Raw genomic sequence first — 14,320 nt, forward strand, 5'->3', positions numbered from 1 at the left:
TGAGGAAGAAATTGCTGTCTAAGAGTAAGAGGGTGTGAGCCCTAAACCTCCTCAGCTTAAACAAGCAAATAAGACTTCTTGTAAAGTCCTCCAAAGCAAACTACAAATCCAAAATAGCTTCCTCAATTAAGGACAACCACAAGACATTCTTTAGTAACATCTGTAACCTAAAAGGAAAGGCCCAGATTTGTACCGAACTGGTAGTTAATGATACCACTTATAATGAACCTGTGGACGTAGCTAACCTGTTAGCCGACAGGTTCTGTGAAAACTTTACTCCCCTGTCTCCACCACACGTACCTCATGACATCCCTACCACCTACCTCTACTTGTATCTCTAAAGAGCAGGTCATAAACGCCCTCTCTAAGGCCAAAAACAGAGCATCTATGGGTTCTGATAACATCCCAGGCTGTGTCTTACATGGGCTCAAACAAGAATTAGCAAACCCACTGGGTACTCTTTTCAATAATAGTCTAAGCATTGGCTTCATCCCCGCCGAATGGAAAACGGCCACAGTTATCCCCTTGCACAAAGATGGTGCTTCCACCGATCCTGGGAACTGTGGACCTATTAGCCTAACTATCCTTATCTACAAGGCCATGGAGAAAATCATCATGGACTTTATCAACAAAGATATAGGTAATCTCCAAATACTTGACCCTACTCAATTTGGATTTGTCAAATGAAATCATCCTGTTAAACCTGGTGGACTTCTTCGAGGCAGTCACCAAGGCCCTGGACGAGGGGAAATCTGTGCATACAGACTACCTAGACTTAGCTAAGGCTTTTGACACTATCCCCCACTCAGGCATCATTGATAAACTCACCCAGTTAGGTATCAGCCCTTATATCATTAGACGGGTCGCTAACTGGCTCCCTGATAGAACCCATATAGTCAAACTAGGGGAATCCATCTTCAACAGCAGACCTATAGCCAGTGGTATTCCACAGGGATCAGTCCTGGGACCTTTAATGTTTGGAATCTATTTCTGCGAAGTATAAGCTAAAACTAAAGGGCAGTGGCTGACGAAGTTTGCTGATGACTGCAAACTGGAAGTGGTCAAAGTATCTACAAATGATGCCAACATCCTACAAGAGGGTCTTACATAAACAAATGATTGGTGCCAAGGTCATGGCCTTAAACTCAATGCAAAAAAGTATTATCATCCCTTTCCATAAGTGCAATGTTTCTGCCAACTACTGCATCAGTAACAACACCCTAAGTATGCAGTCAGTGATGAGAAACCTGGGCACACAGGTTGACAGCAACCTTACCTTTGATCACCATGTCTCCACAGTGGTGAGAAGGGCCTTCTATATTGCTCATCACATAAGTAAGGGAATTGCCTCCAGAAAAAAAGAAGTTATAACCTCTCTGTACCCTTCCCTCATCAGGCCAATAACTGAGTACAACGCCCCTTTTGGTATGTACCTTTCCAAGCACCTGCAGCAATTGCAGAGACCACAAAGGTTCCTCACAAGGAAAATTCAAGGTCTTCAGCATCTGTCCGATGTGGATCATCTGAAATCACTGTCACTTTATTCTGTTTCATACAGACTACTCATTGCGTAGACAGAGGGATCGAGCTGGGAAAGATGTGCAGTAGGTTAGGGTGATAATGGATAATGAGGGAAACATACTCACAAGTGAGAAGCGCATGTTGAGCAGATGGAAGAAATACTTTCAGAGGATGCCTGAGGAGTGGAGAAGAAGTGTTTTGGTACTGATTTTGAAGAATAATGATGATGTGCAGAGCTGTAGTAACCACAGAGGAATAAAATTGATCAGTCACAGCATGATGTTGTGGGTAAGAGTGGTGGAAGCTAGGTTAAGAAGGGAGGTGATGATTAGTGAGCAGCAGTAAGGTTTCATGCTGCGAAAGATCACTACAGATGCAATGTTTGCTCTGAGGGAGTTGATAGAAAAGTATAGAGAAGGTTAGAAGGAGATGTATTGTATCTTTATGAACTTAGAGAAAGCATATGACAGGGTACCTAGGAAAAAGTTGTGGTATTGTATGAGGAAGTCAGGAGTGGCAGAAAAGTATGTAAGAGTGGTACAGAATAGGTACGAGGGTAGTGTGACAGTGGTGAGATCTGCGGTAGGAGTGACGGATGCATTCAAGGTCAAGGTGGGATTCCATCAAGGATCAGCTCTGACCCTTTCTTATTTGCAATGGTGATGGACAGGTTGACAGATGAGATCAGACAGGAGTCCTCATGGACTATGATGTTGTTGATGATATTGTGATCTGTACTGAGAATAGGAAACAGGTTAAGGAGACCCTGGAGAGGTGGAGATATGCTCTAGAGAGGAGAGGAATGAAGGCCAACAGGACTAAGTCAGAATATATGTGTGTGAATGAAAGGGAGTATAAAGGAATGGTGAGGATGCAGGGAGTAGAGTTGGCAAAGGTGGATGAGTTTAAATACTTAAGATCAATAGTTCAGAGTAATGGTGAGTGTGGAAGAGAGTACAGGTAGGGTGGAGTGGATAGAGAAGAGTGTCAGGAGTGGTGCGTGACAGACGGGTACCAGTAAGAGTGAAAGGGAAGGTCTACAAGAGGATAGTGAAACCAGATATGTTATATGGGTTAGAGACTGTGGCACTGAGGAAAAGGCAGGAGTCAGAGCTGGAGGTGGCAGAGTTAAAGATATTAAGATTTGCATTTGGGTGTGATGAGGATGGACAGGATTATGAATCAGTATATTAGATAGTCAGCTCAGGTCGGATGGTTTGGAGACAAAGCCAGAGAGGTGAGATTCTGTTGGTTTGGACATGTGCTGAAGAGGGATGCTGGGTATATTGGGAGAAGGATGCTAAGGACTGAGCTGCCATGTAAGAGGAAAAGAGAAAGGCCTAAGATAAGGTTTATGGATGTAGTGAGAGAAGACATGCAGGTGGTTGGTGTGACAGATCACAATGCAGAGGACAGGAAAAATGGAAAAAGATGATCCGCTGTGCTGACCCCTAATGGGAACAGCTGAAAAGAAGAAGATACAGACTACTCAAAGGCAATCTCTGCCTTGCATATAAGACAGTCTTTGACCCTGCTTTATTGGAAATGCTGCATATCCACAAGTCAAGTGGTACATGGGTTACTCACTCTAAAGACCTTAACCTGATATGTGACATTAATAGAAGTTGCTGGAGGGACAGATTTGTCTCCAAGAGGTTACCACACCTTTGGAACAGACTCCCACGTCATGTCAAACAGAGTACCTCACTGGCTCTCTTCAGACGTAATCTAGATGATTGGATTGGTAACTGTCAATTCACCCAGGGGTTTCCACCTGTGTCCCTCTTGGACAGGAGCAACTGGTGCTGATCGTTGAAATAAGCGTAGAACTTGGCTAGGCTTATAAGGGTCCTAGGGCCATTAGCTTAGTAACTTCCTATGATCCTATGAACCTTTGATCTGAAGTAGTTAACTTCATTTATCTGCAACCTGTGGGTATTCGGATCCATATTGGATCTGAGCCGGCAACTTTTTCAAGCATCTGCTCCAAGCTCCTTGCCTTACCCATAATCCCTCACATCTCCTACCTTCCCCCAGATCTCGTTTGCCGCTTCATGCATCAGCATTGTGATCTCTTTAGCTCCAAGTTGGATGTAGTAAGTAAACAGTTTTTCTTGTGCTTTTAGTGAGTGTGTGTGGTCGTTAGTTTAACATTATCCTCCCCTTCGCTGTTTGTCATTTTGTTGTGTAAAAAAAAAAAAAATAGTTGTAAAGTAGTATAGTAGGCCTTCCTGACTTTAGTGTGTGTGTTGTAGTGTTAGGTTAAGTTTTGGCTGAGTGGGTTATAGTATGGCTGAGCAGCCAAAACCTATTTTTAAAAATGCACAGAGTGTGGCCATAAGCTTTCACCAGCTGATGGCTACACTCTGTGTGTTATTTGTCTAGGTGTTCCCCATCTTTCATTACCGTGTAGTGTGTGTCAGGGGTTCAACCCTAGGGCCCTAAAAGAAAGGAAGGCAAATCTGGTAGCTAAGGGCCTTCTGCCAGTTTCTGCCTTAGACACGGCAACCTCAACCTAGACTCTTCCAGTAGCCGATCAACCCCCCCCCCCACTCAGGCTGGGACTCAACCTCCCACTAGGCCTGTTGAAGGGGGAACTAAAGAAAAGGAAAAGAAGGACAAAGAGAAGAGAGGGGATAGGCGCCACAGGTGGTTTCCAGAGTGGGAGCCCTTCCCTAGCCCACCTTCCAAAGTAACTAGGACTACATCTCCTCGGCTCCAGTCCACAAGGTTCTCCCCGGAGCCGATGGAGCCCTTGGACCTGAGGCCTACATCGAGGTTGTCACACCAACCAGCCAGATCCAAGTCGGTCACCTCTTCGCGCACGACTCAGAGTCTGTCAGAGTTAGATATGGACAGGATAATGAGGAGGTTCATTCGGACCCAAATCCAAATGGGAGGCTTGCCAGGCCCCTCTCCAGCTGGAGAGGGGACCCCCATGCCCTTCTTTCATCCAATTTCTCCTTCCCCGATCCGGCCTGTGGTTTCGGGGTTTATGGATCCGAGGATCCACGGAGCTGGGGGTTCGGCGCCGACGGTTCCTCCAACCTCAACGCTGGCGATTACCTTGAGTTCCTCGGATCAGACCTTTTCAGATCCGAGCAACTCTCAGGGCCAAGAACAGGGAGTTCGATCCGAGGGGATGGAGGTGTCTTTGGCTCCAACATTGTCGGACCCGAGCCATTCCTTTGGAACCCCGGCTACCTCTGCCGTGTCCCAGATCCTCACAGTGGCACCAGGCAGAGCTTCCTCCTTGTTGGTTGCCAAGGAGGAGCGCTCTCCATTGGCTTTCGATGTGGTGGAGAGGGTTCTTTCCCAAGGATCGAGACCCCAGCCTATTTCCTTGGACTCTGCCCAGGCTCCCGTGGATTTGGTCACGACTCCCTTCAGCTTGTCCCAGGGACAGTTTGTGCTAGAGGACCCCCCGGGTGGATCCCATAGTGGAACCCCCCATGACTCACGAGCCCTCTTCAGAGAGTCCCACTGAAGAGGGTCCCTGTAAGCACACGTGCAAAAGCAGGCACCTAGACTCCCCTGAGTCCCTGACAGAAGATATTGACTTGGATGAAAGAGAGGGTTTCCCCAGGTCACCTCCTGAGGATGTTTCCATTGGAGACATCATGGAGATCCTCCGCCAGAGGGGAGGTTGGTCAGCCCCAAAACCCTCTATGGATGAGTCAGTATTCCTGGAGGCCTTTGGCATGGGCCCATCTACATCCTGGGTGCCCCCTCCTGTGGATCCCTTAGTGGATCTTATTACCACGTGGGCATGGAAGGAGCCTGACACCATAGAGCCAATACCAAAATGTCCGTACAGGATCCTCTCTCCTCCCTCAGACAGACAGGCCTGGTACAAGGGATCCCTGGTGGATGCTATAGTGGTTACAGCTGCCACCAAGAGGGAACTGGCACAGGAAAGTTCCTCGGTCCACCCTCCGGACAAGAAGTCTCAGGAGGTGGATCGGTTTGGGAAGCGAGTCTTTTCTTCAGCAACATTTTCCATTTGAGTGCTGAATTATTTGGCACACATTATACGACTTCAGTGAGACCTAGTCACAGAGTTCGCTGTGTCACCCCCAGAGTCTTTGTCACTGGAGGACAAGCGATTATTCTCCATGAAAATGTCGACTCTCGAATCTGTATCGAACATGTCCATGCGTCTTCTTTACCATGCCACGGAAGGAGTGGCTAGGGCAGCTGGGACTGGCGTAGCTATGAGGTGACATGCTTGGCTCAGACTGTGTCAATTCATGGACCCCTTCAAGGCATCATTCACAAATGCTCCATTCGATGGTTCTTCCCTGTTTGGGAAGACAGTACATGACACTCTGCTCCAAAGCGAGAAGGATGGGAAGACTCTGTCTGCCATTGGAGTCCACTTCTCTAGCCCTCAAAGATCCTTTTCTAGGAATCAGAGAGGGCAAAAGAAGATGTGGTTCCGAAAATCACAGTTTTCCAGGGACTCCCCTAGAGGCAGAGGGGGACAAGACAGATGCTGCCCCAGAGGCAGAGGGGGGCCGAGGAATTTGGGGTCCAGGGAGACCTTCTTGGACAGACCCATGCAGCAGCCCTGAGGGATTGCCCAACTGTCCTACTCTGGAGACAGCCAGTATCAGTGATCCTTGGCCCCAGGCTGCCAATGGCGGGCGACATTCTCCGAGCCCTAAGCTCCATGGCCACAGCAATCTCAATCCTTCCCAGTGTGTGCCTTCACATGCGGGTGCTTCAGTGGACCCTTGCAGTACAGTGGTCTTGGCTAGACCTCCTCATGGACTACCCAGTTTGAGTCCGCAAAGCCTGCAAGGTGTCTCTTCTCTGGTGGCTCCAATTGCCAAAAATCTTGGCCGAGTGACCCTTTATAGCACCCACAGCCCAAGCCACAGTGACCATGGATGCCTCCCAGCTCAGGTGGGGAGAGCACTATCTGGGGGAGGACGGTCCAAGGCACATGGTCCCAGACCAAGACCAGATCGCATATCAGTGTTCTGGAGATGAGGGCAGTGCTTTTAGCGTTGCAAGCCTTTCACGCTGTTCTTCCCCTGGGGACGACTGCAGTTCAGTCAGACAACATGTCTGTTGTCTGGTACATGAACAAACTGGGGGGAACCAGTTCTTACCCTCTTTGTTGCGAGGCTGTGATAGTGTGAGAGTGGGCAATCTCCACCAGTTGGTTTCTGATTGCAATGCACATCCCGGGATGCTCCAACATTTTAGCGGACAGATTGAGTCGGGCTATTCTAATGCCACACGAGTGGTCTCTGAAACAATTGATAGCGTTGGAGATCTTTCTTGCGTGGGATCAGCCTTGCTGCGATCTCTTCGCATCTCTTTCCAACGCGAAGTGCAGTGAGTTCTTCACTCTGATCCCCTCACCAGGGGACTCCCCCAGAGACACCCTCATCCATGCATGGCCTCCCAGGTTATGGTATGCTTACCCCCCCCCGGTACCTCTCATTCCGAAGTTTCTTCAGAAAGCTTGCTGACTGGGGTGCAAAGTGATCCTCATTGCACCATTCTGGCCTTGTCAGGTGTGGTTCCCCTTCCTCTGGTCTCATGTTCTAACTCCTCCTTGGATTCTGGATCCTTGCCCGGATCTCATCTCTCATCCCTTGGGCACCTGTCAGCCTGACCTGGACAGCCTCAAGCTGATGGCTTGGTTGCTCCAGTTCCCCTGATTGCTAGGACTCCTGGTCTGTCATCTTCAGTAAAGACTATTGTGGTGGCATCCCACATGGCTTCTACTAGGAAGATTTACCACAGCAAATGGAAACATTTCTCTATCTGGGCTTCTCAGAGGAACCTAGATCCCTTTACAGCCCCGGTTCCTGCAGTGTTGGAGTTTTTGGCCAATATTTTCCAACAAGGGGCTAGTTCCTCCACAGTAAAAGTGCAACTATTGGCCATCTCTAATTTTAATGTCGGCAGAAATATGAATGCTCTGGCCTCTTTGAGACTCTGTAAAGCTTTTCTGAAAGGCACCTTTCTTTTACGCCCTCAGGTTAAGGACTCAGTCCCTCCTTGGGACCTTACCCTAGTTCTGCAGGCATTAGTTGCCCCTCCCCCTGAACCTGCAGTGTCAGTAGATTTGAATTTCTTATCCTGAAAGACAGCTTTCCTAGTGGCCATTACTTCAACCAGGAGAGTTTCTGAGATTCAAGCTTTGTCTGCCGTGCCCACTTACTTGATCTTTCATAAAGACAAGGTCTCGCTCCGCACGAACCCTTCCTTCTTACCAAAAATTGCTTCTGAATCCTGCCTGTTTTCTTTCCAAATTTTCAGAACAAGGGTGAATATAAACTGCATTTGCTAGATGTTCATATACAGCTTTGTTTCTATTTACACAGAACTAAACCCTTTTGTAAGTCTGACCAGTTATTCGTGTCCTTGGTCTAGACCCTTTTTGGGCAAAGCCATATCCAAGGTCTTCTTAGCTAGATGGATTACTCAATTATAATGCAAGTCTATAAAGACAAAGGTCTGTCCCCGCCTGGTCCTGTTAAAGCTCATTCTACAAGATCTATGGCAACTTCTGCTGCTTTTTCGTCTAGGGTTCACTGGATGATATCTGTGCAGCAGCAACCTGGGCAAGGTCGCATACATTTATTTCTCATTATATGTTGGATTTGATCTCTAGAGGGAGAGCATCCTTTGGCTCTGCACTGCTCAGGAATATCCTTCCATGAGGGCCTCCCAGGAGTTTTGGTAGCTGGGGACTCTGTCCCACAGGTTGCAGATAAATGAAGTTAATTACTTTAGATAAAGAAGTTATGTACTCACCATAACGTTCCATCTGAGTAGTTATACTTCATTTTCTGCAACCGTCCCTCCCGCCTTCCCCCAAACCTATTCTAGGGTAGTGATGTTATTGAGTTGCTGATAGTCTGGATAGTGGCAATCTCGATCTGAGGGAAGATAGGAGATGTGAGGGATTATGGGTAAGGGGAGGACCTTGGAATAGATGCTTGAAAAAGTTGCCAGCTCGGATCCAATATGGATCCGAATACCCACAGGTTGCAGAAAATGAAGTATAACTACTCAGATGGAACATTATGGTGAGTACATAACTTCTTTTTATATTGTCTTTTTTAAGCACCTTTATTGAATTATTACTTGTAACAAAGGCAAACATAACATTTGTATAAAAGTTATCAAGCCATGTTAACAAATTCACGTTTACAAACTTTATATTCATTTTATTATTTATTTTATTTTACATTTGTTAGCCGGGAAAGTCCACTGGACACAGGTCCTTTTTCAGTGGAGGCCCAGGGAGGAAAGCTCCACAGATAACCAACAACTAAGATCACTAGTGGTACACAACATAAAATAGATTATGTCAAATACTGAAATAATGCATAATTCTTAAGAAGATACAAGTATAAAATTTATGTACATACAGATGAAGCAGCAAAGAAATATAAAAACAAATAGTATAAGTAATATTTAAAAATTCTAGGTCATAGAAATAGTTACAACAACACATAGGCTGCAAACATTCAGATAAACTGAGCAGAGAATACAGTATATGAAGATCGAACATATAATCTAGGTATAATCTGTATAAGGTAGAACATATAATCTAGGTATAATCTGTATAAAGTAGAACATATAATCTAGGTATAATCTGTATAAGGTAGAACATATATCACATATAATGTTATATATCCTATAATCTAAGCAATGTTACATAAATTGTTCAATTTCTGCCTTCTCTTAAATGTTATATTGCCTTTTGAGAAGTGCAGTGATATTTTTTCTTTATTTTTGATTTGCACTGGCATTTCCAGATTGGCACTCAGTCCACAGCTTCCATTTGCCTGTTACTTAAATCTTTTCTTCAAAACTATCATAGTGTCATTTTCAACCTTTACTCAGTTTACTCTCACTTTTGATTGACTTGCATATTTATTCATTCCTCTTCTCCTTGAGAGAGTAGGTACAGTCGAGGGTGGAAACTGGCAAGACATAATGCTCACAAGATTCAGTAGTTTTTAATTTCTGATCTTCACTTTATCCTATTCTGGGTAATTGGCTGCCACAGTTTGTTCTAGCAAGCAACAGATATAAACAGAGAACTAATCTTGGGCAGGATCCAGGTCACTACAGGATGCATGCACATTCAGATATATACTGCTTACAAATACAGGCACTTTAGAGGATCATAATTAATTTATTGTCACGTGTTTAGATGTAAAGTGAAACCTATGATCCTAGTACACACCCGCAGAGACATAGAGCAGGTATGCAGACACTACCCAGAAGGTACTCCAATGAGAACAGAACTGAAGAATAAAGCAACATAATGACACAGTGGTAAAAGCTGCACTACTGTGCCACTCATGACTACATACTGTTCTTTGTCACAAACCATTTTCTTTTGAGGTTGCTTGTTCCAAAGTGATTGTTTACCTCCAGCTCTGAAGTCATTTCTCCGTCTGAAAATATTAGAGCTAAAACTACTACTTGGTGAACAGATTTACAGTCTAGTCTGGGGCATGCTCTCTTCATGATTACAATTTGAAGGAACCATGTCAGATGTGGGTCCAAGCAAAAAATGCAAGTCATTTATGAAAAAAAACTCAAAGAATGGCCACAAATTTGCAGCCTAAGTGTTTTTGTTTTTTTTAAGACTGAGATACAATATCGAATAATTCACTTTTCACTAAGATAAAGTGATCTTAGATTTAGTATAACAAAGTAGCAGTTGTGCAGGGGCACACCCCCCATGTTGTCCAGTGCAGGAGAGTAAGGCCCCCCTTGCAAAAGAGCTTTCAAGAGTAAAATAGTGAGTTTTGATTTTTGATGCTTTTCTGTAAATTCAACCTTTAATGATCATGCTATAAGTGTCAGTTACTTATTCATCAAACTTCTGTCATGACCTCGTCAATTGTCCTTGGGATTCTGTAAATAACTTTATCTTTACTTTGTTTGTAACCTGGGCTGTGCCTGCAGTTGGTCAAATCTGATCAGTACTCTATCCAGTTAAACAAAAATAAAATAAAATACCTGAGCCCCACATCCTGCACTTGGAATGTCAGCAATTGTTTTGCAAAGAAATGTATGTGTATGTGCGCACATGTTTGTGGGGGTGTACATATGTATATTATTCTATGAAGCTTAGGGTTCTGACACTTAACTATAACAAAAAGTTGGGCCTAAATAAAAAGAGAAGTTTTATATTACACTAGCTTTTACAAAATACTATAAAATACATCAGGAAAAAAATAATAATACAGACAGAAAGCAAGGACTGTGCAGTACATTTACTTATGGAAAGCGTATTAGAATGTCAGCAGCAGGAAGGTACAAGAGAAGAATCATTTAAAAATGATTGATTACTCATGTTAAGATCAACACAAAAATGTCCAGTTCTCTGGATATTGACATTCAATTTTTAGCCAACTTTAACTTTCAACACACTACCATAACGGAGAAAGTTCCAGAATAAATAAGTATGTGTCAAAAACAACTTTTTTCCTAAAGTAATCAGTCTGAAAGCTTCCTGCCATTTGGGATTGCAGAATTAAGACACTACTATACAGAATCTTCAAAAACAAAATCCTGTTGATTGTAGTAGTTGGTGTGGCCAAATAAAATATATCCTCCCGAACCTTTCCTGTTTTCCTAGCATAGTATTCACTCTCTGTTTTCTGTGACAAGCCCTTGCCTTTCAGTGAGTTTGAGAATTAATGCACAGACAGAACATAATTTTCTAAATACAAACAAGTCTCTTCCTCTAGTCCCTGGTTAATTTCAAATCATTTCTAGTAAACTTTGTAAAAATACATGACAAAAACAGCAAAATAAGGAAAATATTTTAAACTTGTCCCAGACAGTTACTGCTACTCTGATGCCCTGGCTGACACTGTCCTGCTAATCACAGCATTAAATTTATTGTTTCTGTACTAAAGCCCACCACTCTCAAACAGCTAAAGCTAAATAATATATATTCTGAACCCTGATTCTTAAATAAGGAAGACAGAGAAGCATACTGTTATATTTTCAAACAGTCTGGAAATGCTATTTTAACAATATATCTGATGGACTGTATCACATCAAATACATCATTAACTAGGAGAGATTTAGGCAAATTAATCTGAAGTGAGGAGAGAAAGTGATTGACATCACACACAGCAATAACAAATGTGATCAGTGACATGACATTGACAACAGACTGTTTTCTACATAACTAAATACGGGTAATATTTGTCAATGGTTAATGCAAATAAAACTGCAAAAATGACAGCAGCAGGGCATCTTATCTGTGATGACGTAGCCAACATGTAAGAACACATACGAGTAGCTTTTCATATTAGAAGTGTGGATGGGGTGAAGCCCCTGAATGAGGGATGGGCCTTCCCCCACTTCACATTAGGCTGTGGGTTCAAACCAATTTGCTGCAACAGTTTTATTTATAAAGAGAGGACATACGGAAAGCTTGGCCATTTATCTGATTAAAAATGGAGCAGATTCAGATGATCACATAATATTAATTTTAATCCCCCACGTGAATCAGCAGGTAGAGCAGGAAGACTTAAGAATATAAAGTACATATTCTTCTGACAAACGAGAATATTTATGGAAAGTAAAACCAGTACTTTCAGAAAATAGGATCCCACTACCTGAGAAATGTTTTTAATACCTGAATGGTGTATATCGTACAGTGCCACAGGTAGCCACTACTAATGAACTGTTGTTTGATAGAGGAGATGGGGCTTGTTGGAAACGTTGGGTGGATAAGGCAGATTATCTTTACATGATTTAGTACAGTGATAAGGTCCAGCTGGTTGGGGTCAATATTACTGATACCATTTGTTGGGTGCTTTGGTTCCTGTTCGATCCATTTAATGTACATTTTTGGTCACTTGTTATTTCTGCACAAGGGTGTAATTCGATACTTACAGCTTAATGTTAGGTAAGAATGGCTATTACATCTTTGTTAAATTTGATTTATAAAGCATGGAAATTATTTTCTACTGACTAATCTACTCTTTTTTGACAAATCTGCATAAGTTTAGTTCATGGCAGCATAAGGGTCTAAATATGAACAAAAAGAAGGACTTGTTCCTCAACATTTCTTTTGTGTTTATTCAATGTATTGTAGAAAAGTACACTGTTATATGGAATAGTGTTCTTTTTTTTCAGAGTCATATATGATGTATACTTGTATGTTTCAATCATTGTTGGCATTCTCAGTGATGGATGATCTCTGTGTATTATTTGTTTGGCTGTATTTGGAATAAAGGCATTTCATTATTAATAAAAAAAAAAGAAAATAACTGTTGTCTGAAAAGCCCCATATTTGTAGTTCACTTAACCCTTGCCTTTGGATAGTTCTAGCATTCCATTGTTCACCTGCTACCAGAAGATGCAGGTGACTGCTCAAATTCAATTTGCAGTGGAAATATTTCTCTTGGGTGTTGAAATGCACGTGTGTGTGCACCCCAATATGGATTTATCCTTAAAATTTGCCTTAGGAGGAACATGCTGAGAGGAGATTAGCAGTCACTATGGTGACAACCAGCTCTTCCAATTGTTCATCACCCTTATGTACACAGCATTCTGAAAAAAAAATGCATTGTACTGTGAAATGAAGGGAGTGCTTTTCATCTCTCCTACTGCATGGAAAATCTACACTGTTTTAGGAAGGTGTGTTAAGTTCTAGTAATACTGGGAAATAGCTGATCCCAAACCTGTAAAGAAAAAAAAAAAAAAGACTGGAGGATGCAAACAGGGAATACTATGGTCCATATTTGAGTATCAGGAAGTTAAGATTTAGTAGACTCTTTATGCATGCATTTAGGGAATCAGTAGAACTAAGACTCAAATAGTGTATAGATAAAATAACATATTAAAAAACTGTCAAGATCTGAAACAATGATTTGGTTAGAAAGACAAAATTACTATAATGAGTTACTAAACCAAAACAGGAAACTGTGAAAGTAAAGGAGAAAAAGTGTGCACTGCACTTGGAAAGTAGCCAAGGCACACAAAAAGTACTTTGTTCAAAAAGTTCATATAGAATAATAGGATGAATATTTTGACTAAATGTGTCTGTATAATCCCTTCTAGATTTATTTGGTATTTGCAGTTTTCTTTCCCCTTTCATTAATGTATTTCTCTTTTTATGAAAAGAATGCCTCTAAACAATAAAATAAACTGTACTGGGATTTACTGAGAATCATTTTTTGTTACAGAGGAACTGAAGACAGCACCAGTTGTTGTAGACCCATGCAAATGTGAAGCTCAGCTTGAATTCCAGAGAAAAGTAAATGGAGTCATTCAAACTCTGACTAGAAGACATATCCTTTAACACCATACATACCAAATATTGTGTTTTGCTGATATAATAACTGAAGTCTTATCAGAAATCACCCTGAAAAATGGAATGAATTATATAAACTATACTTACATACAGCATTTTGATTAACTATTCAAATAACAGATGGGAGGGGTTGCATTCTCTTTGTGATTAATACCCATATCCACAACACTTTAGGTAATACAGATGGGATAAGAAAGACTGCTGCAGTAGCTTTAGGTATATGGTTTATATATATATATATATATATATGTATGTGTGTGTGTGCGTGCGTGTGTGTGTGTTTGTGTGTGTAATCACAGTATTTGATGCAGGACAGCTAGATTCAAAGACAGTTTTTATCCGAAGATGATCAGACTTCTTAACTCCAACATTAAGTCTGATCATTGACAGGTCAAGATGTTGGGACTTCCCATTCACTGTGAGATATTATTTTATCTATTATTTATTAAGCCCAGCCAACCATTATAATTTATG

General features: G+C 42.4%; 1 protein-coding gene across 1 annotated transcript in view; it reads left to right on the top strand.

Annotated features, from left to right (window-relative positions):
- MATN3 (matrilin 3) overlaps positions 1-13,834 on the top strand; it is a 211,780-nt gene extending 197,946 nt beyond the window's left edge. Inside the window, exon 5 of the mRNA XM_044070073.1 lies at positions 13,719-13,834. Within this exon, the coding sequence (XP_043926008.1) occupies positions 13,719-13,834 (116 nt within the window). The remainder of the gene's footprint in view (positions 1-13,718) is intronic.
- Positions 13,835-14,320: the final 486 nt, after the last annotated feature.

Source organism: Protopterus annectens, chromosome 1.part0, assembly GCF_019279795.1.
Source record: "Protopterus annectens isolate FY-2018-M chromosome 1.part0, PAN1.0, whole genome shotgun sequence".
In the NCBI taxonomy this organism is placed as follows: domain Eukaryota; kingdom Metazoa; phylum Chordata; order Ceratodontiformes; family Protopteridae; genus Protopterus; species Protopterus annectens.